The 27,677-nt window shown below is 41.7% G+C and overlaps 3 protein-coding genes across 3 annotated transcripts; all 3 read left to right on the forward strand.

Moving 5' to 3' along the window:
• The first annotated feature begins 538 nt into the window (after positions 1 to 538).
• On the forward strand, positions 539 to 3,089 carry LOC115685143 (glucan endo-1,3-beta-D-glucosidase ARB_01444). Its single transcript, XM_030610161.2, has one exon. The coding sequence runs from the start codon at positions 721 to 723 to the stop codon at positions 2,950 to 2,952; it is 2,232 nt and encodes a 743-aa protein (XP_030466021.1). The 5' UTR covers positions 539 to 720; the 3' UTR covers positions 2,953 to 3,089.
• Positions 3,090 to 6,989: 3,900 nt separating this feature from the next.
• Positions 6,990 to 12,358, forward strand: LOC115685154 (proline-rich receptor-like protein kinase PERK8). Its single transcript, XM_030610172.2, has 8 exons — positions 6,990 to 8,597; positions 9,120 to 9,530; positions 9,925 to 10,011; positions 10,430 to 10,500; positions 10,636 to 10,712; positions 11,072 to 11,219; positions 11,524 to 11,685; positions 11,788 to 12,358. Exons 1-8 carry the CDS (start codon positions 7,652 to 7,654, stop codon positions 11,998 to 12,000), a joined length of 2,115 nt encoding a protein of 704 aa, XP_030466032.2. The 5' UTR covers positions 6,990 to 7,651; the 3' UTR covers positions 12,001 to 12,358.
• A 792-nt stretch (positions 12,359 to 13,150) lies between these two features.
• LOC115685623 (uncharacterized) lies at positions 13,151 to 17,281 on the forward strand. The gene is made up of 9 exons (XM_056314180.1): positions 13,151 to 13,442; positions 14,174 to 14,291; positions 14,437 to 14,537; positions 14,731 to 14,856; positions 14,936 to 15,056; positions 15,136 to 15,220; positions 16,007 to 16,120; positions 16,226 to 16,265; positions 16,714 to 17,281. Exons 1-9 carry the CDS (start codon positions 13,266 to 13,268, stop codon positions 16,864 to 16,866), a joined length of 1,035 nt encoding a protein of 344 aa, XP_056170155.1. The 5' UTR covers positions 13,151 to 13,265; the 3' UTR covers positions 16,867 to 17,281.
• The last annotated feature ends 10,396 nt before the right edge of the window (positions 17,282 to 27,677 follow it).

The raw sequence follows: 27,677 nt of genomic DNA on the forward strand, positions 1-27,677 counted from the left end.
CTGCATATCCCCATCTTTTTTCCCAACCTTCCACACCATCTTCCATGACTTCACCTTCACGAGACCTTTCGAAACGACCCCTCTCTCTCTCTCTCTGTGTCCCTTCCTTGCCTCTGAAGAATTCCAGGAGTTCCCCTGCATTGATCCTTTGCTTCCAGTTCCCACTTCCACATTCCCCAAATCCTTTTTAAATTTGCCTTCCCAGTCCCTTCACCAACTTCACTTCCATTCCAATCCAATCCAATCTCTCTCTCCCTCCCTCCCTCCATTCGAAAAGACAAGAAAAACATCGACATCAACTCACCAACTCCATTTCCATCGTCATCATCCTCGTCCTTGTCGTTGTGCTCATCCTAAGTCTTCATCGAATTTCTTCGGGTGGGGTAAATGTCACGATCCCTTTTCAATCCCGTTAGACCCTTCGAATTGGAACCGAGAAAAAAAGCCCCGCGTGAAATCAATTCCTGGAGATTCGATCGCGACCCGACGGAAGACGATCAAAACCTCGAAGAGTTTTCGACTCCCTGAGGTTTGATTTTCCTAGTTCACTGTAATAATCCACTTCCTTCCTTGTTCTCCTCTTCCTCTGGCGGGTCATCATCAATTGAAGAAAAAAAAGAAAAGAAAGGAGGAGAGAAAAATTCTGGTAAACGCGCGTAACGAAACCGACAACCACCAAACAAAATAATCTAATTCAATTTAATTTAATTTAATAAAATAATGGTGAAGAAATTGCTGCGAAGGGTCTCAACCTTCGTCACTAAGCCTTTCCGCAAACGCCGCCGTCGTCCTCCTCCTCCTCCTCCGCCCGCCCCGTATATTCCCCCTCCTCCCCCTCCTCCTCCTCCTCCGCCGCCGCCATCCACCCCGCCGCCGCCCCCGCCGCCGCCGCCGATGTCTCCGCCGAAGCCCAAGTTCCCCTTCGTCTTCCCGCGCGGCGAGTCCACCGTCCTCCCCGACCCGTCCCCCTTCTTCTCGCCGGGCCTCCTCGCCGCCCCGCTCCCGACCAACTCCTTCTTCCAGAACTTCGCCCTCAACAACGGCGACCAGGCCGAGTACGTCCACCCCTACCTCGTCAAGCCCTCCCCGTCCTCCGTCTCCGTCTCGTTCCCTACGCGCTTCGCCGGCCCCGCCTTCCTGTACCAGGTCTTCAACGCCGACCTCACCGTCTCCGCCACCCTCTCCGGCGGCGGCTCGGAGGCGCCGCGGCACGTGATCTCGTCGTACAGCGACCTCGGCGTGACGCTGGACTTCGCGGCGTCGGACCTGAGGTTCGTCCTCGTCCGGGGGAGCCCCTACGTGACCTGCCTGGTCAACAGCGGCGCGGAGGTCGCGATCTCCACGATCCACGCCATCCTCTCGCTCTCTTCGAACAGCAGCCGCACCAAGCACACCGTGAAGCTCAACAACAACCAGACTTGGCTCGTTTACACTTCCTCGCCGATCAGTTTCAGTCAGAGCCTCAATGCGATGACCTCGGGAAGGTTTTCCGGGGTCATCAGGATTGCCTGCTTGCCCGACGGCGGATCATTTAGCGAGGAGGTTTTGGATAGGTTCAGCTCTTCGTATGCTCTGTCTGGCGAGGCAGTGTTGACCAGGCCGTTTTGTTTGGAGTACAAGTGGGAGAAGAGAGGGTGGGGGGATCTGCTCATGCTCGCGCACCCGCTACATGTTCGACTTTTGTCCGGTGAGGACTGTGGTGTCACCGTGCTGGAGGATTTTAAGTATAGGAGCATCGATGGCGACCTTGTTGGTGTGGTTGGAGATTCCTGGGTGTTGAGGTCTGATCCCGTCTCTGTTTCTTGGCATTCGATCAGGGGCGTCAAGGAAGAGTCGTACGAGGAAATTATTCGAGCCCTTTGTAGGGATGTCGAGTCCCTTAATCCAGCTGCAATAACGACGGCCTCGTCTTATTTTTATGGGAAATTGATTGCCAGGGCGGCGAGGCTGGCTTTGATTGCCGAGGAGGTGTGTTATCCTGAAGTCATCCCGGCGATCGGAAAATATCTGAAGAGCACCATAGAGCCATGGTTGGATGGGACTTTTGGTGGTAATGGATTCTTGTATGATGCGAAATGGGGTGGGATTATCACCAAGCTAGGATCGACCAATCCTGGCGAAGATTTTGGCTTCGGGCTGTACAACGATCATCACTATCATTTAGGGTACTTTCTTTATGCAATTGCTGTTCTCGCCAAGATTGATCCTGCATGGGGAAGGAAGTACAGGCCTCAAGCTTATTCACTTATGGCGGATTTCATGAACTTGGGGAGAAGATCGAATTCCAATTATCCGCGTCTGAGGTGCTTTGACCTGTATAAATTGCACTCTTGGGCTGGTGGATTGACTGAATTTGCGGATGGGCGGAATCAGGAGAGCACGAGCGAGGCTGTGAATGCTTACTATTCAGCTGCTTTAATGGGATTGGCCTATGGAGACACCCATCTTGTTGCTGTCGGGTCGACGCTTGCTGCAATGGAAATTCAAGCGGCTCAAATGTGGTGGCATGTTAGAGAAGGTGATAATCTATATGAGGAAGACTTCACTAGGGAGAACAGGGTGGTGGGTGTTCTGTGGTCTAACAAGAGGGACAGTGCTCTTTGGTTCGCTGGAGCCGAGCGCAGAGATTGTAGGCTTGGAATTCAGGTTTTGCCTTTGTTGCCTATCACTGAGGTTCTATTCTCAGATATCCAGTTTGTGAAACAGCTGGTTAATTGGACATACCCAGCTCTGAACAGGGAGGGAATTGAAGGGTGGAAAGGGTTTGTGTATGCCTTGGAAGGGATTTTTGACAAAGGTAGTGCGCTGGAAAAAGTGAGGAGCTTGAGCGGTCATGATGATGGGAACTCTCTTTCGAATCTACTGTGGTGGATTCATAGTAGAGGCGATGAAGAAGAGACAGGATGCAGTGATGGAGGAAAGTACTGTTGGTTTGGTCACTATTGTCACTGAAATTGTTATTTCAGGGACTGATTGAATCGCTTTGGATGAGATATTTTTGTTGCTTATTTTTTTGGAGCATTCATGTACTTATATGACGATCGCTTTGCGCGCTGTGTATCTATTTTCGGAATAAAATGATTCACTAACTCTGCTTCTCTCCGTGATCCTTCAATATTGTCACACGTCGCTACAATTACATTATCCACTTTGCTGAACACTTCCAGTGCTTATGAGATGCTTGCTGATATCAGTTAAATCTCCTGCACTCTGTTTTAGTAAATCAGTGATGAGTTATAGCAGTGTTTTGAAGTTTGTTATCAAACCTTAGATTTTTTAAAAAGGAAGAGTAGGTTCTGACATCGTTGATTCCAGTATTCCATCAGGCTGATACCAAATTAAATTCCTGCTTGTTTAGATGGAAGGAGATTACCAAGTTACACTCCTTCGTGCTGCAAATTATTACCTTGTGGATTTCTGAATTTCAAGGTATGAGAAGAAAGTGGTCTTATGCAGCTCAAGCTTCACAACTTTACACTAAAGTTACTTTCATTGCTGTAATAACCGCAATTAGTTGTAAATCTGCTGGTTCTAGGGGGCCAATAAACAGAGGGCCAACTAAATTATTAGCTTCAGGTCTGCTTGTTCATATTCGATGTGTCTTACAGCTCTCTCAAGTAGATTTTAAGCTAATTTGCTAAATTATTGTTCTAAACATACAAGTATGGATTATCATCTGTGACCTGGGGGTACGTCATACCTCAGGAAACAGTCACGCCTGCGCTTGCTCTCACACAGAGATTTTGTATGTTGTTGATGTTGACCTCTTGAGAGTCACAAAACATGTTCTCTGCCAGCCCGTTTGATTGTCTGACATGGACATTCGGTAGGATATCTTGCCAAAAATCTTCAAGTTATTTGCCAAGCACTAAAGCTATTGCTCTTTAGTTTGCTAGAGGTGCTGGGGCTGGCAGTCTTGATGGGTGCACAGCATTTCGTTTTCATTTCCAACTCTTTGCATTTGTGGAGCTACCTCTCACTCTGTAATTGAAACTTCATGAGCTAAGGACTTCATGATGTTTGTTTTGCCTAGACGGTTTATTATTTATGTGTCTCCAAGAAGGGGCCCTGCCGGATACGGTCTGTCAGTGGAACAATGTCTCTTCTGCTGATATTTGTATAGTGCAGAGCTATCCTGTGCTATGTGAGATCCGTATTTATCAGTGCTCAGCAAGAGAAGTAATTGTCTCGGGCTTGTTTGGTTTCCAACGTTGTTAATCTTGTTGCTCTGGCGAAGTACACAGGATTTATGAAGGCTCGTCTACGGGTTTGAGGGGGCTAATGGACTCGAAGTCATCTTTACTGTATTGGGTGAGGGTCATCTCTTTTGAATTTGTTCTTACAGTTCTCCTTAGTATAACTAGCCAGTACACTAATTTCTCTCACCGTACATACTTGTGTTCCTCTAGGTCAATTATGCCACCTGGTTTTGGACATATGGCGACGCCCTGGGGAAAACAAATCTGCAATCCCTTTAGAGACTTCACCTGACACCAGATTGTAAAGATGAATGGAAAATAACGTCCGCCTGCTTCTTTGGTCTCAGAGCGCAATTCATGGAACATTTCTTTGATATGACATCACCTTAACACGAGAAAGATCGTCGTTAGCATAATAGAAACACTTGCGTACTATTTGACTGGCTCAGAATGAAGCCAATTTCTTAGTGTTTATCTTTATGAACACAAACAGCCTATTGATGATCTCCAGTCCTCAAAACGATTTCATCAAGACGGGGAGATTAGTCCTGCACTGGGCACTCCATTTTGTAGTTCATTGCTTTGACGATCATCTGGTAGAAAGATCTTTAACCCTCGTCACGGTGGAGAAACCGTATGCAAAGATGGTAGTCTCATCAGCTGATCTGGTCGCAGCTGATTATTTTTTAATCTATAGCTGTGAGAAGCCAACCTCTCTCTCACTCCCTCGAAGGGTGCAAATAACATATAGTTAAAGGTAACACGCTGCGCTTGTCAATGCGCAGAAGTCAGCTGAATTCGGTGCTGGCAGCGAAGTTACGCCTTACTCAATCATCATACCGTTCATCCTGGTAAAGCCGGTGAAAATCGGTTAAAATCACGATACAACTCGTTGGCATCATTAGCAATCGCCACAGTGACAGCCGGGCCGATCAAACTGTCTTTAGACTCATAGGGCGGCGAATATTAATCAATCGTGTAAAACCAGACAGCAGAACACGCCACGAGCCGCCACTTTTTCTTCTCTCTCTATAATTTTTTTAATCCGGGCACCCCGTTCTGCATTGTGCTAAGTGAGATTTCGAGATAAGCATATAAAAAACTAAGAACAGGTCTCAACTCCCTAGTTAGTTGAGTCGAGTTAAAGCTCGGAGATTGCATTTGTTTATTCCTTCTCTTGCCTGGCATGGGAAGGGATTCAGAAGCTGTCAAACATGATACCAGGTTGATTAGTTTAGAGAATTAGATCATGATAGCACCCACCTCTGGTTTTCCCTCAGGGAGGGCAAGAGGAACAGGACAAGTTACAACGAATTTTTTATTTCTTGTCTTATAAGACAGCAATTTGAGACCCAGTCTTCCACCCTTAGCTCAACAAACTTTGGTGGCGTTTTCTGCATACATTGTTGCCCTTGATTAAAACATATGGTGAAAGAACCATCTCCCCAAGAAAACAACAAAACTCAGATCTTGTCGACAAACTACTCGGGATTTTCACGGGTCGTATCGCCGGGAATGGTCCTGTAGTATGTCTTCACTCGAGCGCTCAAAGCAGTTCGACGAATTGCTGCCCGGTGCATCGGGCACGGCTTTCGGTTGATTAGTAGTTTGATTTGTTCTTCCGCGTCAGACGAAAACGGGGATTGTTATTGTAATGAGAATGTGCAGATTTGAGCAAGCATGGTGGTGGTTGAAGGATCTGATGAACATGCAAAAAGTCAAACTGGGAAAGCATATGATATTTATTGCAGGGAGCATGGACCAACGTGCCTTTGCTTCACGGTACCATAAAAACTGCGTCAACCATAGAGCGAACCTGCACTGTCTGCTGCACGTATAATTCTATAAGATCCAGTAACATGGATTTGATCTTGTCAAAGCATGCCGTCGGTGTAAATGATTAGTTTTTTTTATTAGATATCTTGATAATTCTATTATGCTCTGATTGAACTATTTTGTTGGTTGATTAATTTCGAGTTGCTTTCTTGAATTTTGAGCGACTTTTGTTTTTGGTCCAACGATTAGATATCGATAAAAACGAAAGTTATTTTGAGTTTTGAAAAATTGTGCCAAAATCTATGCATATCGGCGCACATTTTGTTTGGAATGATTTTGGGTGTTTCATGCGCAAAAAAAAAGTCACAATACATGAGCCATAATATTTAAAAAAATTAAACGGTAACTATATAGGTAAAATGACAACATTGGTAAGAATTTCAAGAAGCACTAGCGAATCACAAAGAAAGATGAGCATTCACGAATTGAATCTCCCCCCATGACGTGAACAACCGGTTTTTACCCCCAATCCAAAGACGGCTAAACACGAAATAGGCAAATTTGCCTGAAAACCGGTGTGGAATTTTTTTTCCTAACGAGTGCCCCTAAAAACACTTATCAAAACCGTAAAATTTCTTTTGGTTGATCGCCTCACAAATGCGCTAAAAGGGCATTCACCAACAGAATTTGCACGAGCATAGTATAGAAGTGTATATGCAAAGAATCCTCGGGAATTTGCGTGAAGATATTCTTTGACTCCCTGTTCTAATTGAATTTTGAAAAAACGTACAGCACCGTCCATGATTTCCTTCCTCTTTTTTCCTAGGATTAATGATCGTGCAATTAGGAACAAAAGGATCCGTAAATCTCGCGGGAAGAGAGAGAGGAAAGAGAGGAGAGAGAGACAACAGCTAGGATAGTTAACAGTGCTTTCGGCTGCCTACGAACATGGCGAGGATTTGACAATCCTTTCCTCTTTCTCCCCCACCTCCATTCCATCCATGTGAACAAGGCTCTGTCCACCCCCCCCCCCCCCGCAAGTCGCCCCCACGTTGGTGTCCGCATGCTTTGAGGCTCCACGATCTGGCCACCATTTCTTTCCCCCTCCTCCGCCCCAAGAAGCTGTCTTGTCTCCTTTGTAACAGCACTGTGATTTCCAAGATTCCACGATTCCTACGCCATAAGTTCTGACCAAAGAACTACCGCAAGGTGAGGCTTTGGTGGGTTTCGGGTTTCTGGGATTTCTCGGGCATCGATTTGGCCGATCTGGGCTCGCTGCATTTGCCCCGTCTCATACCCTTTGGTGTCCTCAGTGGAGTTGCATCTGGATCTTTGCTTGAGCAGTTTCGGGCCATTCATTCTTGAGTTTGGGTAGTTCAAAGGTGCGTGTCTTGATCTGCTTGCTGCTCGGGATTTTCGAGTTTGTTCGTCTGGCTTAAGTCCAAGAAGTGCGTTTCTGGAGAAAAGGGTCGGGAACTGGCGCTTCCGTGGTTGACTTCCGAGGCTGGTTCTTGTGGGGAGTTGAAGGAGCGTAGCTAGATTGTTTGATGCGTTAGTGTTTGTTTAGTTTTGAGTGTGAATATTGGAGCTTTTGCTATTATTGCTGGTCTTGGAAATCTTTGGAGATGGATTAGCACTTCGGACATGTCATTTGTGAGGTGATTCGTTTGCGGAAGATGGCATCAAAATCGCCTTCTCCATCTTCTCCTCCTCCTTCCCTGGCCTCGCCTCCATCCTCCACTACCTCCAATTCTTCAGCTAGTCCGCCGCCCTCGCCGGCGGCGGCAGCATCTCCACCACCTAAGTCTCTTTCCGCGCCACCCCCTTCGCCGCCCCCGTCACCGCCGCCGCCGCCCCCGACAGCACCGGCTTCGCCACCCCCATCACCTCCAGCATCACCCCCGCCGTCGCCCCCGCCGTCGCCTCCGGCCACCCCTCCCCCGGCTGTGAACTCACCACCTCCTCCAAATGTGCCATCACCCCCACCACCGACCGCGGCCGCTCCTCCTCCGGCCCAGGCCCCTCCGACGCCTCTGGCGGGGACCCCGCCGGTTTCCCAACCTCCTCCTAGTCCTCCTCCTCCTCAACCAGTTTCACCTGCAACGAGTCCTCCTTCAACCCCATCGTCAAAATCTCCACCTCCTCCACAAGCGAAGTCACCATCAAGTTCCCATTCGCCTCCACCACCCTCTAGTCCTAAGACTTCTCCACCTCCAACAACAAATTCACCACCGGAGTCCGCGTCACCTCCTTCAGTTCCCTCAGAGTCCGCGTCACCTCCTTCAGTTCCCTCGTCCTCCACTCCTGTGCCGTCACCTCCTTCTCCTCCCAGCAATTCATCAGCAGCCAGAAGTCCGAATTTGTCACCATTACCTTCCATTCCCACTGAAAAGCCTACGGCAAGATCTACTGATGGGACAAATGTAATCGCGAATTCCACATCCACGGACGCAGGGGGACTAAAGACTGGTGGAGCTGTGGCGATTGGCCTAGTGGTTGGATTCCTGGTTCTGAGTCTTCTTGTCATGGCTGTGTGGGTTGCAAAAAAACGGAAGAGACGGGGTGCTCAGTCAAATGTTGGATACAATATGCCTTCTCCCTTTGCCTCCTCCCAAAACTCAGGTAATGCACTAAACAATTAACGGATAAGTTGTGTTCATTGTGTTTAATCTCGCGACTTAATTCATGATGATGTTGTGGTCGGATCTCTCTTTATGCTAAACTAGACCAAGTTGGGTTCCATATCCAGTTGCTAAACAGTTGACATTTCCATAGCTAAAAGTTCACACAAAGGAAAAATTGCAATTTAGTCAGAACTATAACTGGTCTTTACTCTTTTCAACTGAGAATTATGAAAATTGCAGTTTGACTAACGAGAAAGCATCTGTAACTGCATTGTAGACTTATTCCTGGTCAGTTCTAATACTGATCACATTTATGAAGGAAGTAAGTGATCAAACATATCTGGATAGTGTTGTGCCTGGATTAAACCATGTCATATGTTAAATAGCACTTTATGGGAAAAATAATTCAATCCATTATGAAAACGTGTCTGTTATGCTACACTGAAGAGAACAGTAGCTGCACATCCGCCTTACTAATACTAGTTACAGAGATAATTTGATCCCTTCTTTTGAATTGCAGAATCATTATTTTTACAGCCCCGTTCGCCAATGATGCGAGCAGGAAGTGCTTCTGGCAGCAATTTCATGTATTCACCCTCGGAACAAGGAGGCATAAACAACTCGAAGTCATGGTTCACATATGATGAGCTAGCTCATGCGACTGACAATTTTTCAACCCAAAATCTTTTGGGAGAAGGTGGATTTGGTCGTGTATACAAAGGTGCGTTGGTAGATGGAAGAGAAGTTGCAGTGAAGCAGCTTAAGATTGGCAGTGGACAAGGAGAGCGAGAGTTTAGAGCAGAGGTCGAGATTATTAGCAGAGTGCACCACCGTCATTTAGTTTCGTTGGTGGGATACTGTATATCTGAGCAAAATAGGTTGCTCGTCTATGATTATGTTCCAAATGACACCCTTCACTACCATCTCCATGGTAAGACATACTTCTGATTCAGAGTTCAAAGAATTAAGTTTGAATCCTTGTGCTTTGCAATGTTCGTATGCATATGTAGCTCTCAAGTGAGCATAGTAGCACCATGAAACTAATAGCTGTTCTAGTTAGATTCACAGGTTGTGTTTTAGATTATCTAACCACGCCGCCCATTTGTTTCCATTTCAGGAGTTGTCAAATTTTGGCAAATAATGTGTTGATTTACTCCGTTATGATCCTTTTACTTTCTTGAAAGTAGATGATCCACTTGCAAGTGCTCTTTACCATGTTGCTTCTCAAATAGTCATTAAGTTAGTTCAATGACGAGTCGTGCAGCATCATTGTTAATTTGATGGTTTTCCTTACCTTTTCATACCTCTATTTCCTTTAATCTTAGGTGAAGGCCGGCCTGTCATGGATTGGGTGACTAGAGTGAAGGTTGCTGCTGGTGCTGCTCGTGGAATAGCTTACCTGCATGAAGATTGTAATACTCTCTCTCTCTCTCTCTCTTCCCTCAGTTTTTTATTTATTTATTAATTCCCCTCTATTCCTGTCCATGCATACACTTGTTTAAAAATATTTTCCTGCTACTTTAACATGTGATAAGTTAAACATCCATTTGTTATCGTCTTCCCAAGTACTATTGCTCTGACAGAGGTGCGAGAACTACTTTTTAGGGATCGCAATGAGAAGGAAACAGGCAGTAGAACTATTGTATTTGGCAATACTTTCATGCAACATTGAGCTTCATCAATTGATTATTTTGGTTTAATGTCATCTCCTAGCATTGGACTTCATGGAAACAAGATGAAAAGCTTACATATAATTTCCATTTGCCTTCCTTTAGTCAGATTATTGCAGATTTATAATCAGCTGATCTCTCTCTCTCTCTCTCATACAAGGCCATCCTCGTATAATACACCGGGATATAAAATCCTCGAACATCCTTCTTGACAAGAACTTTGAAGCTCAGGTGGGTTATTACTCTGCAAATGAAAGTTCTTTCTCCAAGAAACATTACTCTGTTTTGAGCTGGACTAGTTTTGCCTTGGATTTTGTTTGGCATTTAGCTTTACCAATTTTAGCAAGATGAATTCTCTAACTGCAGGTCTCAGATTTTGGTCTTGCAAAATTAGCTTTGGATTCAAATACGCACATTACAACACGAGTCATGGGGACTTTTGGGTATGTAAATGCTTCCATTCGTCAGTCCATCAAGCAATATTTCATGTCATGTTCACTAGGCTAAAAGTTACTGTTGCTTTCTTTTTCATAATAAAATTACCCCGTCTGAGAGTTCCCTTCTGAAAAAAATTGGAGTTTGTCTTTTTATTTGATTCACAAGTGCATTGATTTGAGAACAAATTCACCATTAAACAGATGTCGTATCAGGTCTATCATGTTGATATGTTTAAATATGCATTAGAGCTTTCTCCACTGTCTTATGGCATGGAGGCTCCAGAGCATGTCGTTAAATCATCTCCTGCATTCTTTCTGATTAAATTCCTTTTAACCTGGCCTGATTAGTTCAATCGGTAATTCAGATACATGGCTCCAGAGTACGCAACTAGTGGAAAGTTGACAGAAAAATCTGATGTTTATTCGTTTGGGGTTGTTCTTTTGGAGCTGATTACTGGACGCAAGCCTGTAGATGCCTCTCAGCCAATTGGTGATGAGAGCCTGGTTGAATGGGTAAGCTTTGGTGAATGTCGATTGATTTTTACTTCCATACTGTTTCTGTGCAAACTTGTCGTTCAGGATGAATCCGCATTCATTCAGAAATTATCCACACATTGTGGTTAGTCACCCTCCTGGCAAGTGTTTGACATGTGTAAAACTGTTTTGCCTGTGGCACCTGTCGACCTTTAGGAAATACTTGGAAGCTTTGGAACTATAATTTAAAAAGCATCACTTTCTGTGCTGATTGTATTCACGAACACGTAACTTCTGTAAATCCTTAGACGACAAATTCATCTGGTTGAACCACATTTTTCAGGCCCGACCGTTACTCACTCAAGCACTTGACGATGAGGACTTCGAGCCATTGGTAGATTCGAAGCTACAAAAACAGTACGTTCAAAGTGAGATGTTCCGAATGATAGAGGCAGCCGCAGCTTGTGTTCGGCATTCGGCCACAAAAAGGCCGCGTATGAGTCAGGTATTCCTTTTTTTCACCTGCCGTAACTTTCATGCTCTCGGTCTATTGCGAAGGTATATGCTAAAATCCAAGCACTCGTTTGGGTCCTTCGTCTTTGGGCAGGTCGTTAGGGCTTTAGATTCATTGGACGAATTGTCAGATCTCAGCAACGGAATGAGACCAGGGCAAAGCGAAATCTACGATACCAGAGAGCAATCCGCGCAGATCAGGATGTTCCAGCGGATGGCATTCGGTAGCCAAGACTATAGCACTGATTTTTTCGACAGAACTCAGAGCAGCTGGAGAAGCCGTGGGTCTGCAGACCAGAGTATGTAGTCGGACTTCACGAGTACCGAAACGAACCCGCCCCTGGGGGTTTGATTCTGAGCCGAGTACAAACAGAATGACCCGTTCCGAGCGATGCTCTATCGTAACAACCCGACGCCGGATTAGGAGCCGTTCATCGCATCTCCCGGGAAACGAGGCAACTCCCTTGTAAAATCTCGCGAACTCCAACATTCTTTTTCCCTGCGCCACGAGGATAGCCGTTTATGCTTAGAGAGTTGTTTGGTTCAGCATTTGATTTAGCAATTGGTTGTATTGTATTCATCTTTGATTCGTGCATATATATATATATATATGAGCTCTTCTGCTGATTCTTGCAATGTGGATAAAGTATCCTCTTTTCCAATCATCCTTGCAGACATGGAAGAGAAAGAGAATGCAATTGGAAATCTAGTGGAGATTCTCCTCCGTTTAGGCCACCAAAATCAATCCCTCCATTTTTCTTTTATTGGCAAAGGAAAACGACAAAAATTGTAAATTATAAATTTTACTATAATTTCTGTTTTTAGACAAGATATTAATAAATCCTCATTTGATGCAACGGATAGCAAATTTTTCTTTTGGCAAAAAAAAAAAAGCAATCTTGGTTTGGTGACAATCGTTTGACTGAAAAAATGCCTCAAGCATCATTGTTATCGAATCATTGACCTTTGACCAAATGAGAATTATAAGCCAAAAAGGAATAAGAAAGGAAAAGTAAAGAGGGAAAAAGAAAATGAGTGATAATGACACAATTGATCCCTGAATTTTGATTTAATATATAACGTGTCAATGATATCATTCCATTAATTCAAATTTAGGGGAGATATTGAACATTTTCATATTGTTCGGGGATTAAATTAAACGTGTTCTAAAAGTTCAATGACCACATTAAACAAATAAAAAATTCAGAGATAACATTGTACATTTGATTACAGATCAAGGATCATATTAAACAAATTAAAATTTCAGGCATCACATTACATACCATTTGTATCATTTTCCCGAAATGAAGTATCGGTAAGAGTCATTTGACTTTGCGAAACGACGACGTTGGCACACAAGTAATACGACGAGGCGTTTCGGGAGCATAGAAGAGACTCCAGGCCCTTAGGGTGCCTGCGTGATCCCCATCTTCTTCTTCGTCGTCGGCGTCGCCATCTTCTTCGATTCGGTTGTCTCTCTCTCCTCTGGGAAGAAAGCCTCTGCGAGAAAACACGCAGAAACTTCTAGAGAGAGAGAGAGAGAGAGAGAGAGAGAGAGAGAGAGGGAGAGGGATGGGGGAAGAGAAGGAGGACCCGCAGAAGCTGAGGAGGATCGCGGCGGCGGCGTACGACTACGAGAACGACCCGCGATGGGCGGATTACTGGTCCAACATCCTCATCCCCCCGCAGATGTCCTCCCGCCCCGACGTCGTCGACCACTACAAGCGCAAGTTCTACCAGCGCTTCATCGTATTCCTCTCCTCTCTTGCCTGCGCTTGCTCGCGATTTGACGTTCTTGATTTCTGTCGAGAGAGAGAGAGAGAGAGAGAGAGAGAGAGAGAGAGAGAGAGAGAGAGAGAGAGAGAGAGACAGAGAGAGAGCGTGGGTGTGTTTGATTTGGAGTTGAGGGATTGGATTGGTCCTGCCGGTGGGATTGGAAGTTCGCGGTAGGTTTTATTGAGTAGATGATGCGGCTGCTTTAGGTTTATTCCGGTCGTTCGAGTCGGCCTCTCGAGCTTGGGAAGGAGGTTCTGCGCGGTTGGATATGTCGGACGTGTTTTGGTTGCTTGTGATTAATTGGATTGAAATCGCGACGCGGCGACTACCGGGTGATTAGGAATTTTAATCTTGAAATGTGGGTGTGCCTTAACCACCTGTTGGTTCTGCATTAAAGGGGGCTCTTTTTGTTGTTAACTTTGTCCGCAATCGTTTGTATTTTGGGAGACTTTTCTGCCCTCCGTTTTAGTGGATTCCTGCGTGAACCCCCTCTTTTGTCGTGAATGGGGGTGTTAATGAGGAAGTTTTTAGATGATTCGGCTTTACCACATCGGCTTTGTGGAGAATTTTGAGAGAAACCAATGAAGCAATGATGGGATATCGTGCTTAGAGTTTGAACGATTTTTTCAGTTGCAGCAATATCAGCTCCTCTGGCTATCGCAGTTTATATTTTGTACGATGACAATTAAGCTCCGTTTGTGCAGGATTCTGATCTCATTGTTGAGCCAATGTCTTCTGGTAGTTCATCTCAGTCAGCAAGGCAATCTACTCCATCCTCAGCTTCATCAACGACCAATGAGCAGCCTCGATCCCGTAGCACTGGTAAAATACATTGACATTGGCCACTTTGATAGGAATGGTGTTGGACGTATCAATGAAATTCTATAAGATGTGCCGACTTTGACACACTACCATGTGCCGATTTGAAATTCGTTTTGATGATTTTGAACCCTATTCTTTGGTTTAGGATCTTCTACCCGAAGCTCTAGTGCATCAGCAACTTCAGCTTCAAATCCAGCTTCTTTGCGCTGGGATCGGCAAACTGTACAATTCTCTGTCAATGCTTGGGTACGATGAGATTTCGTCCATGCTTCATTATGTGCCTATATACGTGTACTTTCCATTGAAGGATACCCTTGTAAAAGCTTTCATGATGTGATATCCAAGAATTAAAAAAATTTGGTCTTACAGGAGCGTGTCAACCAGCTGTTGTAATTGATCTTGCACATGCTGATTGCCATTTTGTGTCATTGTGTGGCAGGTATTCGTGGTGGCTGTACTGGCTATATTCCCATTTGTGCCTCGAAATCTTTCAAATAGGGCATATCGTCTTTCATTTGTGGGCACCGCATGTTCGTCTGTGTATTCTCTGTACTCATTATATGGGGTATGATCAGCCATCCTTTAATCTGCTGATCTAGACTGTTCCTTGTTATGCTCCCATTAATGGTTCACACACATTGCAGAAACCTAGGGCATGGAATATGCAAGCTTTGCAAGTTTACTTTCAAACGATAATAGTGACCAAGGATTTCATCTACTTCATCTACTGCCTGACATTTGTCACTTCGCATCTTTACCTTAAATGTAAGCAGAACTTGGCTTCTAATATTCTATTTTGGTTTTATTGGTCTCCTTCTCTTATGACATTGCTTTTACTCCTCAGTCGCTTTAATTCCCATTATGTGCCGAGCTCTTGAGCATGTGGCCAAGTTTTTAAGGCGTAATTTCAGCCGTTCTTCCTTGTACAGGTAAATGCCGCTTAATTCATGCTAGAATTAGTGGTTGACGAGTAATTTTGATCATTTGGGTTGAAGTGATCTTAATTGTTCGTAGCCTATCATATTTATTACGTTCTTGTCTGTTAATGTTAGTATTAAATTTGTAATGAGTTTGTAATAATTCACATTCTGCCATGATGACTTCTCCTCTTATGTCAAGATCACTGCTAGCATATATTTGCTGCTGGATATCAAAAATTTACGATGATAGACAGTGGAGCTTGGATGGCGTTTCTTTTCTTTTGTTATATTTTTTGGGAAGAGGAGGGGGTAAAGAAATTTTCAACCCTCTTGGTTAAAGTAAAATTTTTTTCCTTTGGAGTGAATATTTTCTGACATGTGAACAAGCGTTTGAATGCCATACAATCACTGCAACAAGGTCATGTGCACTTGTTCTTCTAGTTATCCGAGTTATGTTTACAAGATTACATAAACAATGATTTTGGGCTACTTGCCGTTGACTTTTAATTGCATATTGGGTTCTAAGGCACAATATTATGCTGCCTGCTCTCTCTCTCTGTCTCTCTGCATCTGCACCGTAGTTTGGAAGGGCAGAGTGCATAGAATATCTTGATTCTTCAGTAACAAGCAACTTGCACAAAGTTCCTGTTATGCATGGTTCCTCTTAATTACATTATTTTTCAGACCCTGCTATCGATGTTGTATGAGGGACTCCTTATTTTGCTTATATCTCATTCTGTTTGGATCCATTTTCCCGTTTGCAACTGACTTTACTTTTTCACTTTTCTTGAATAGAAAATACTTGGAAGAGCCTTGTGTATGGGTGGAGTCGAACACAACTACGCTTAGCATATTGTCCTCCCAATCTGAGATTGGAGTTGGCTTTTTGCTACTTATCTCGTTATTATCGTATGTATTATGGAATTTTACATTTTTTAAAGTTCACTGAGCTGCTTGCTTTTCTCACTGTTAATTTGTACAATCACATGACGTTATGTGTTTATGCATCTTCAGGTGGCAGCGCAACATCATACAGACGTTCATGTATTGGCAGGTAGGTCTCATAATTCCTTTTTCTTCTACTTCAGCTGATAAGGGCTAGTCTACTGAGTACCATTTTAGAGGAATATACTGAATGTATGAATTCGCTTATAGTAATTAAATATTGTGCTGCTGAAGAGAGAATGTGGATGACGTGAGACCCTGCTGAAAGAATTATTCATAGAATTACGTGATTAATGGTTTAGAATGTTTATTTTGGCACCAAACGGTCTAATAAGCTTTGCTGGGCTAGTCCAAGAAACTTAGATAGAGGGTGTGATGAATGGACTTTTGTTATTCTGGTACTTGAGAATGAATTTTTCGGTTCCTCCAAACACGTTCTCTCCCTTTTCTGATTTGGTGCCTCAGAAATGGAAGGGGCTTCAGAGAATCAGAAGGCTGCCAACCTACAGATTTTTGAGTTCTGACATGAGGATTTTTCCTTTTATTCCCTTCTGCAGCTTTTAAAGCTTATGTATCACGCCCCTGCAACTGCGGGCTATCATCAAAGTGCGTGGGCTAAGATTGGAAGGAGTGTTAATCCGCTTATTCAGCGCTATGCTCCATTCCTGAACACTCCATTATCTGCTGCTCAGAGATGGTGGTTCAGGTAGTGCTCGAAAGGTAGGAGACTTGGGGAGCCATCTTCTTGCTAGGACTTCTGGTGTCTCGTCGGAGGACACACTGTTAAGTGTCGGAGAAAGCCATCTTAGACTTTAGATGGATGGTAGCTAATCCTTTAAAACCATGTCTCTGTTTTTGATTCTCGATCGGCTCTGGTGGGCCATGACGCCCTGTTTTCTCACCGTTGCCCTCATAGCTTATTTATTAATAGTTTGATCCATCTACAGGACAGATCAAAATGGAGGTTGGAATTTGCCTTGACCACTTTTAAAATGGCACCTTGTCTTTCGTTCTTTGAAATGACTTCTTGGGAATTGGCATGTGCACCTGAGATGAATTCGTGTCCTAGACAAATAACTCCTTGAGTTTACATGTGAATCGTTGGTGTGCTCGTCTATTTTATCATGTTATGCTTTGTTAACGCTGTGCGACAGTGTTGAAAATATTTGTCATCTGCTACAGGTTTTAAAAAGTTTGTTGTGTTTCTTTTGTTTTGCGGGATTGATTACCTTTGTCCACAACGTCTTCTGTTTCATCCATGTTACGTGCATATAAGGAGAGGAAATAGCGGCGAGAGATCGCCATCATCATGAGATGAACTAATCTAGTTTTACATTTTAAGAATCAATCAACAGGGGTTGTGCCCACATGTGAAAACGTTGCTTTAGTGCTGAAGTGTATTTGTTGACGTTGGCCACAATCATATATACTCGGCCATTGAAACCCGACAGAAATTATTATTGGAATGTAATCCGTTTGTTTCGCAAAAAATGAATGATCTGAAAAATATTTTCTTGAAGATTATCGTTTGTATCGCTTATATGAACAAGTGAACGAAATTTTGTTTTATCATTCACAAAATATTTATATATAAATTGTTGCCGTAATAGAAATATGTTTCATTGACTAAAAGTGGACATGGATATCACAACTTGCGAGCGCTCCGAGACATCAATCAAAGCGGACCAAGAAGCAACCTTTTCGTCAATAGGTGCTGCGTGGTCAATAAATAGCCACCTAAATGGGAAGCAAAATGTATTAAGATTCAGTCGCATATTATGTTTTCGTTATACATTATATAAAATATGCTCGAACTCTCTAAACATGTACTTTCTTTCTTTTTATTTGACGTGATGGTTTTCATACAACTTTTCAGTCATAAGAATCGTTGCACTGTAATTCCGAGCGTCTCTATTCGGAGTTGCCTTTTAAGACGAGGACCGCTCTTGGTGAGGTATAATTCTGGTCACTTGATGGTTGGACTCTTGCGTCCCACAATACAAACAACTTGCAATGGCTTTGGAGTAATTTGAATTTGGCAATTGTAATTTGTTGATAATGTGTCGTTGATCCCGATCGCGACATGTGTGGCCTACACTGTATTGGACCTACAAACTTTGTTTTTCTCTATTGACTCGGGACGACTTGGGTTCAACATGCTAATGAGGTCTCAGCACCCCCCACAAATCATCTGATAATGCTAATGGCGTTGTTAGTTATCGCAATGTCTATTATTTGCATCATAATCCTATAACAAAATCGTTACTACATTATATTTTGTGCTTGTGGTTATAGCTGGCCTTTGTAATATTCATTACATGTCTATTGTCATTTATGTGTGATCTAGATTGTACAAAATTTCCTTTAGTTCCTCTTTACTCGCCCCCTTTCTCTCCAAGCACTTTAATTAACATAGTTTGTTTGGCCGACAGAAAGCATGGAATATTGTTTATTTGAGATCAAACGGGCTTGTTTGTTAAAAAGAGGCTGGAGAGGTTTCACCGGTTACAAATACACCTGGAGAGGTCCGAAGTGGTCAGGACTTGCTAGAGTTTTCAAGAGGCTGGATAGAGCGTTGTGTAACGCAGATTGGCGATTGATGTTTCCTAATGCTTTTGTCAAGGTCCTACCGCAAGTTAAATCTAACCACCATCCACTTCTTATCAACCTTAGTGGCGTCACTACTCATAAACGCGCTAATCGACCTTTTCGTTTTGAAGCTGCCTAGATAACTCACTTGAATTCTCTGACTTTGTTAAAGAGAATTGGAGTGTTGACACTACACTTCAAGCCCAATTGGAACAGTTCAAGGGACGCGTACAAGAATGGAATAGGAATACATTCGGACATATCTTCGGACGCAAACGACAGCTCCTTGCTAGAATTGCAGGTATCCAAAGAAAACTGGAACAGGGACACAATCCTTTTCTTGAGAAACTTGAGCAGAAGCTAAAACATGAGTATATGGAAACTTCACTGCAAGAAGAAATTTTTTGGTTCCAAAAGGCCAGGCATAAATTTATCACTTTTGGGGATAGGAACACTCGTTTCTTTCTTACCACAACAATCGTTTGATGAAGAAAGAATGGCATCTTATCCCTAAAGAGCGAGGATGGAAGTTGGATTGACGATCCCACTCAACTGAAGAACTTGGCTATCTCCTATTTTCAGAAGCTTTACACAGAAGAATGTTCACGCACTTCCACGGTGAATTGGCTTGATCGTTGCAACCGTGTTCCCCAAGATGAGATTCAGAGGCTTTCAAAACATCTGAGTAGAGAGGAAATTCAGAATGCATTGTTTGGAATGGGACCGTTTAAAGCACCAGGACCAGATGGATTTCAAGCAATTTTTTATCAGAACCAATGGGCAACAGTGAGCAACTCGGTAAATCTTGAAATTGAGAAACTATGGCTCCGGGATGGAAACCTGGATGGCATCAACCAGACACTTATCACCTTGATCCCTAAAGTTGATAATCCCGATAGATTGGTGCATTTCCGACCCATCAGCCTCTGCAATGTTTCTTACAAAATAATCACTAAGATTATTGTCAACCGATTGAAGGAAGTAATGCCACTTTTGACTTCACCCAATCAAGTAAGCTTTGTTCCAGGTCGCTACATTCAAGATAACATTATCATTGCTCAGGAAATCATTCATTCAATGCGCAAGAGGAGGGGAAAGAAGGGTTACATGCTAGTTAAGATAGATTTAGAGAACGCGTATGATCGACTAAATTGGGATTTCATTTGCGAGACTCTTCAGTTGGCTGGTATCCCTGAATCATTGTTGAATCTTATTATGCGGTGTGTTACAACTAGCAATATGCAACTGCTTTGGAATGGGGAACTAACTGAAGTGTTTAAGCCTACAAGGGGCCTAAGGCAAGGGGACCCACTTTCGCCTTTCTTATTTGTCCTTTGTATGGAACGACTTTCTCATTTAATCATGGAGTTGGTTGAGAAGGGAGAATGGAAGCCGTTTCGTACCCGTCCAGGAAGCCCTGTAATCTCGCACTTAATGTTTGCGGACGATCTCCTTCTTTTTGTGGAAGCCTCTCCTCAACAAATGCTGGTTATCAAACGGTGCTTGGATTCTTTCTGCGATGCTTCGGGTCAAAAAGTTAGTAATACTAAGTCCAAGCTCTTTTGTTCGAATGAATGTCCCTCGACATGAAATGACACTTATCAGCACCATGGGAGGCTTTCCTCTTACTACCAATCTTGGCAAATATTTAGGGGTACCTTTGCTTCATGAAAGAGTTACCCGTAGAACTTACCAACCTGTTGTTGACAAAGTGCATAGTAAGTTAAGCGGGTGGAAAGCTGAAAATTTATCTCTCGCTGGTAGAATCACCCTGGTTCAGTCTGTGGCTATGACTATGCCATCTTATGCGATGCAAGCAGCGAAGCTATCTGTAATTACATGTGAAGCAATAGAGAGAGTGTGTCGAAACTTTGTTTGGGGAAATGTTGAAGGTACAAAGAAGATGCACTTGCTTAGTTGGGAGAAGCTTTGCCATCCGAAAAACTGTGGAGGGCTAGGATTTCGTAATCTGAGAGATAGTAACAAAGCTTACCTTATGAAATTGGCTTGGTTCTTAGTTTCGAAACCAACATCACTATGGGTTTCATATATTCGAGATAAATACAATTGTATTGACTTGGTACCGTCTGCTATACCCTCCCGTACTACACATTCTTTATTTTGGAAAGCTCTTAGCAGTGTCTGGAGTGATGTTCTAGAGGGTATGAGATGGGTAGTTGTTAATGGGCGATCGGTTAAATTCTGGAAGGATAACTGGGTTGATGAGGTTGGCCCACTGACCCATTGGATTCTTCCGTCTGCTGCAGCTCCGAACCTAAACTGCACTATTCGTGCTCGATCCTGACCGAACCCGAATCCAATCACCCGACCCGGTCAACGTTTTGGGTCGGATTTGTTGACCCGGGTCGGATCCGACCGACCCGGATTTGTATTATATATATTTTTTATTTTTTTATTTTTTTTTAAAAAATTTTAAATTTTTTTTTCTTTTCCGTATTTAATTTTTTTAAAAAAAATTCTAAATTATGCGATATATCTGAATGTTTTAATTTATTGTTGTATTATTATGCATGTTGTTATAATTGCATAAATTGCCATGTTTAAATTAGACAAACCTATAGGGTTATGCAGTAGTATTTTGCATGTTTTTTTTTACTGTTGTGTTATTATTATGCATGTTTTTAATTAGAATATAATTGCATGATTTTTTTTTTGGTTGTTGTTCCCCTTTTTTTGGGTTAGATAAAAATACAGTACTTTTTTTTTTTTTGGTACCTTTTTTTTTTTATTTAGTTTTTTCTTCTTCCCTCATTAGAAAAAGGACAAAAAAAAAAACCAAATTCAACCAAAAATTTTTTCAAATAAAAAAAAAAAAAAAGAAAAAAAAAAGCCATTAAATTACTAATATATTAAAAAAAAAACACCCTAAATTTAATTTTTCTTTATTAGTAATAGTTTTTTTTCCCCCCCCCCTTTTTTTTTTTTTCTAACCCCCCCACCAAACCCCCTAACCCATTAATTTTAAAAAAAAAACCATATAATTAACAATTAAAAAAATAAAAATTTTATAGTGTTAGAAGAAAAAATATAAGTTAAAATACCCCGTAATACTTACCAACTAAAAAAAACCCCCTCTTTTACCCCCATTAAAAATTGAAAAAAAATAAAAACCGGAAAAAAATAAAAAATTAAAAAAAAAAAAAAAAATATATTATATGTCCATGCAGAGTAACCCAATGACTTGTGAAAACCAAACAATACTATTCTTATGGAGAGAATAGCGCCATTAGATAGATATTATAAATAGCACTTGCCCATTTCAACTTTCGCAATGTCCTTTCCAATTTCCTGAAATCCATTTGCCATCTCCCCCGTAGAACCAACTACCGGCAAAACTTTAGCAAAATTTCCGACCAAGTGTTTGTCACATGACTAATTTGCTCCTTATTTGAAGGGCAAATTTGTCTACATGTATATTGGAATAAGACTCTGAATCCAATGCCTCATCAAGCCCGATGGTCCAAATTTTGTTTTTTTGGTCAGATGATGGTCCAAATTATAAGGGCATATTTATCATGTATGTTTATTTTCAATGGTAATATACTCCCCTGCTCCCATTAAATAAATGTTCTCGAACCGAGTTAATTTGAGTTATGCTTGTTAATTGTGATACGTCATCATAAACTCATTACGTCGTACAAATGATGAGAGTTTTGGCCCTTGATGAATAAAGTGAAACGGCCAAATATAGCTTAAGAAGATATCACGGAATAGTAAAACATCAAATAATTCAATCATTTTGCAAGGTATATTATAATAATTCAACGCAGAATAATATAGGTTTTTTTTTTTTGCCATAAACTTAGCTCCGTCAAAATATTTGGCGTGATCGGTGAACCCAAACATAAGCAGAGCGATGAAGAAAATTCTCAGATGATGTTAGACTGTTAGTTTGTTCACAAGTAATGCGTGTTGGTCTCTGGGGTATACATGATGAACCCAATAGTTTCAAGCTTTTTAAGAATGAAATTGCAGTTTTCCCACCCTTTACCAACACAATTATCTCGAGAGTCTACCGGAGTACCCCTTTTTTTTTTCAATAATGAAAGTATTCTCTAATATTTCGATAAGATGCAGGATTAATTATCTTGGTCCAAGTCTAGCTGCTTCCCGGTTTGACTAAGTGAAGTCAACGTAAGATGAAGCCACAATGGCAATTATGGGTTTCCACGTTGAGTTCATTTGATAGAATTGGCGACAATGGCACAAGATTTCTACGAGTTTAAAAGTCTCGATTGTGAAACAAAGGGATAGGTTCACTAGAAGTCTTAAAATTTATCTCTAAAGTGCAATTGAATCCTAAAACTTGCAAAAAGTATAATCAAGTCCTAAAACTTGTCATATTGATTCATTCGAGTCATAAAGTTAACACCGTCCAATTTAACTAACGGAAAATACTGACGTGGCTTTTTTATTATTTTTTCTATCCTACGTGTCGATAACATTACTTTTTATCATTATTTTAATATTAATTTTATTTAAATTAAATTAAAAAAACAAGCTAAAATTTTTTTTAAAAAAAAGCGGAGGAGGACAACAGGCGAGGAGGGAGGGCTTGCCCTCCCCACTGTCGCTGCCCCACCATCGCCGGGAGGCCCCGGCAAGGGTGGGTGAATAGCAGGCGTGGGTCGCCGGACCTTGGCCAAGGGCCGGTGACCCTCGCCGACGGCAGGCGAGTGGTCGCGGCCCTCCTCCAGATCTGGTTGAGGGCCGCCACTAGGGAGGGTTGGCAGCCACTAGCGACCCTCGGCCAGGTCTCGGCCCTCACCTACCGTCGGCGAGGGTCACTGGCCCCTAGCCGGGTCCCGATGACCCCCGCCTGTCGGCCCCCCATCCTTGCCAACCCCTTCTGGGGATGGTGGGGTAACGGGGAGGGCAAGCCCTCCCTCCCCGCTTGTCTTCCTCCTCCTTTTTTTTTAAAAAAAAAAATTAGCTTATTTTTTAAATTTAATTTAAATAAAATTTGTATTAAAAATCAAATTTGGGCCAAAACGACGTCATTTTAGCCACGCCATCGCCACGTAGAAGAGAGAAAATATTAAAATAAGCCAAGTCAGCACCACGTCATCATTTTCCGTTAGTAAGTTGGACGATGTTAACTTTAGATTTCATTTGAACCAATTTGACAAGTTTTAGAACTTGATTGCACTTTTTTAGGACTCAATTGCACTTTAGTGACAAGTTTTAGGATTTCTAGTAAACATATCCCTAAAACAAATTACAAATTTGAAGATCCCCCTTAAATGTTAGTTATTGACTATGATCACTTTAATTATTATCTCTATATATGCACTCTCAATTACGGAGATAATGCTTACAAAATTACACAATATAATATGTCCATTCAGAGTAACCCATTTGCTTGTGAAAAGCAAACAATACTATGCTTATGGAGTGAATAGCGTCATTAGATAGACATTATAAATAGTGCTTGCCAGTTTCAACTTTCGCAATGTCCCTTCCAATTTCCTAGAATCGGTTTGCCATCTCACCAGTAACACCGACTACTAGCAAAACATTAGCCAGAATTCAGGCCTAGTGTTTTTCACATGTCTAATTTGCTCCTTATTTGAAGGGCAAATTTGTCTAATGGTTAAATGAAAAATATATTTGTTACATAATCAAAGAGATTGTTTTAGAAAAACGGAAAACTTGAATCAAAGTTAGAGAAAGAGAGAGGGAAGGGCGATTGGATGTCAAGTAAAGCCAATAATGCATTTCAGTCATAGATATCCCTTAGACGACTGCAATCGTTGTTCTGCCACGATAAAATGCCCGTTATGATCAAGATAACTTTTGAAGAGAAGCAAATGGATTATTACTGATTTTGAGTTTTTCACCTAGGCAAAAATATTACTGACATTGGCAACATTTGTGTCCGAAAAGGAGAGTTTTGAACCCGAGCAAACATGCCTAGAACCAATTTACGACCAAAAACTTCATAGTGCAAACTTCAAGGCTCCCGTGGATGTAAGAAACGATTAGATTGGACATTGAGGAAACAAGATATGGGTGTGATGAAAAGTCGGCCCGAGGCAATAAACTTTGACCAGCTCATTTGCTCTCGATGAAGTAACATTTAGAAGCAAGGGAAGGACATAGCTGGACGTATTTCGCAGAGAGCTTTCAACCGATTTTAATTTTGCCTCTGTCATGTATTTAGAAGTAGCGCCATTATAGAAGCTAATATAATCTTGAAGGTACCCATAAGGAAGTTCTTCGTTAAAATCCCCTCCTCTATTCGTTTCCCTTTTGAGGAAGAGTTTCAAGAAAGATTAGAAGAGAGAATTTGGGAGGAAATCATTTTTCAATGTGAATATTCAATCATGTAACGAAATTAAATAGGAAAAACTATAAAGCCAGCATTTATGGCGCTGCCGACAGCTACATCATCATCCTAGAAGATACTAGTTCCTGAATAAAATCAGAAATTACAAAATTCACGCCCTACAGTTGTCCCTTTTTTTTTTCTTTTTTAAATGAAAACCATTGAACTCGAGCTAGTGAACCCAAAAAAAAGAAGAAGAAGCAAAAGCAGCATCTTGAATTATTGATGAAAACGCGCATGGCGTACGATGCTTCCTAAGGTTATACTAATTAAGCAACTTTAATGACCTTAATGTTCAATCAAGTTAGGAACTTTCTTACACGGATTAGATGAGAATCGATTCCTATTTGTGGTTCGATGCCAAGTTGGTTCCCATAAGAAGTTGCATCAATTGGAAATACCAGATAAAAGATAAAGATCTTCACACCATGAGTCATAAGGAAGATACGTGTGGAGAACCCACAAAATATTATCTCTATATATACACCTTAAAAATAAAAATTGCTTCAAGTTACGTAAAGAGCTCCTAATGGACGACTGATGAATTAAAACATTTCTTTCGTCAATTGACTAAGATCACTTAGAACATTATCTCTATGTATACACCCTCAATTACGTTGATAGTGCTTAGTGAACTTACAAAATTTCACAACATTATATGTCCCATCATATTATTCCAGTGGCTTGTGAAAGCAAACAATACTATTCTTATGAAGAAAATGGCGCCATTAAATTAAGCACCTAGCTAAATTAGTCCTGCTGTCAACATTACAAACAGACAGACTGCAGAAGAAAGGTGTGTGAAGTAATTAAATCACTTTCAATATGAGGAAGACCATGTACAGTCTCATGTGACTGAGAAGGCCAATCTAAAGATTAGAAGATAGATTGGTGATTTGCCTCACCTTCGCACGGCTTCATTTAGGTAATATACTAGAAGTGCTCTAAAAATCACTTGTTAACATGAACCATTACATGACCATAGGGAGTTGCCCCAGTAGCCATCATCTTCACTTGGGAAGGGGGAGGTGGAAGGTTCGATTCCCCAGCTTCTCGGGGGGCTTGGGATGGGGACACATGAGTAAGGGAGCAGGGTTTCACAACTTGCGCACAGCACATAGCACACACAATGGCTTGTAACATAGTTATAGGATAGGAAAGGACCGGACCAAAAAAAAAGCGTGAACCATGACATGGCAGAAATTTATCGTGTTCACACGCCAAACTTCTTGCCTTAAGTTGAGCCTTTTAGCTAACAAATTCTACCTTCAATATTTTAACGATATCGATTAAATTTTTGTTTATTTAAATGTGATTTGGTGGAAAAAAAATTGATGAGTGTGTTACATGTTTTAAATTGAGTCTGGTCATCAAATATAATGAGACTCATGTGGCCCCATACGAGACCCACCAACTATCTAAATTCAATTTAGTATGTATACTACGCTCATTGAATACTTACTAGACGGGCTTCTTAGCCTTCATCACCAAATAAGGCAATATTTAGCTAAACATCCTAATTCTTCTTGGTGTGAACAAGGAATAGGTACTAACTCTTTTACTTGGTGAAAGAGAATGAAGGAATTTACATCGACGTTATTGATAAGGCATTTGAATATGTTCCTTATAGTACAAAAAGAGAGAACCTCATTACCACGCGAATGTGAATCAAATTAAAGATTGAACTGGCCTCCATACAACATGTTAGTGTAATTAAAACCTATATATGTGTGTATATGTGTATGCAAGGTTCCGTAGCTTTGAAACTCATACGTTTTAATCAAGTCTCAAAAGGAAGGGTTTCACAACTTCTACTTCAAGGAAAATGTGGGACTTAAGAGCAACAGTAATCGGGTTGATTGCACTTAAGGTATATTATAATAATTCAACGCAGAATAATATAGTTTTTCTTTTCCATAAACTTAGCTCCATCAAAATATTTGGTGCGATCGGTGAAATCAAACATAAGCAGAGCAATGGAGATGGAGAAAATTCTCAGATGATGTTAGACTATTAGTTTGTTCACAAGTAATGCGCGTTGGTCTCTGGGGTATACTTGACGAACCCAATAGTTTCAAGCTTTTTAAGAATGAAATTGCATTTTTCCCACCCTTTACCAACATAATTATCTCGAGAGTCCACTGGAGTACCCTTTTTTTTTTTCAATAATGAAAGTATCCTCTAATATTTCGATAAGATGAAGGATTAATTATCTTGGTCCAGGTCTAGTTGCTTCCCGGTTTGACTAAGTAAAGTCAACGAAAGATGAAGCCACAATGGCAATTATGGGCTTCCACGTTGAGTTCATTTGATAGAATCGGCGATTCTACAAGTTTAAAAGTCTCGAATGTAAAACAAATTACAAATTTGAAGATCCCCGTTAAATGTTCATCATTGACTATGATCACTTAAAATATTATCTCTCTATATATACACCCTCAATTACGGAGATAGTGCTTACAAAATTACACAAGATAATATGTCCATGCAGAGTAACAGCAAACAATACTACTCTTATGGAGAGAATAGCACCATTAGATAGACATTATAAATAGCACTTGCCAGTTTCAATTTTCGCAATAT

The sequence above is a fragment of the Syzygium oleosum genome, unplaced genomic scaffold (assembly GCF_021117445.2).
Source record: "Syzygium oleosum isolate NSW1041296 unplaced genomic scaffold, Sole_v2.1 Sole_v2.08, whole genome shotgun sequence".
NCBI lineage: Eukaryota > Viridiplantae > Streptophyta > Magnoliopsida > Myrtales > Myrtaceae > Syzygium > Syzygium oleosum.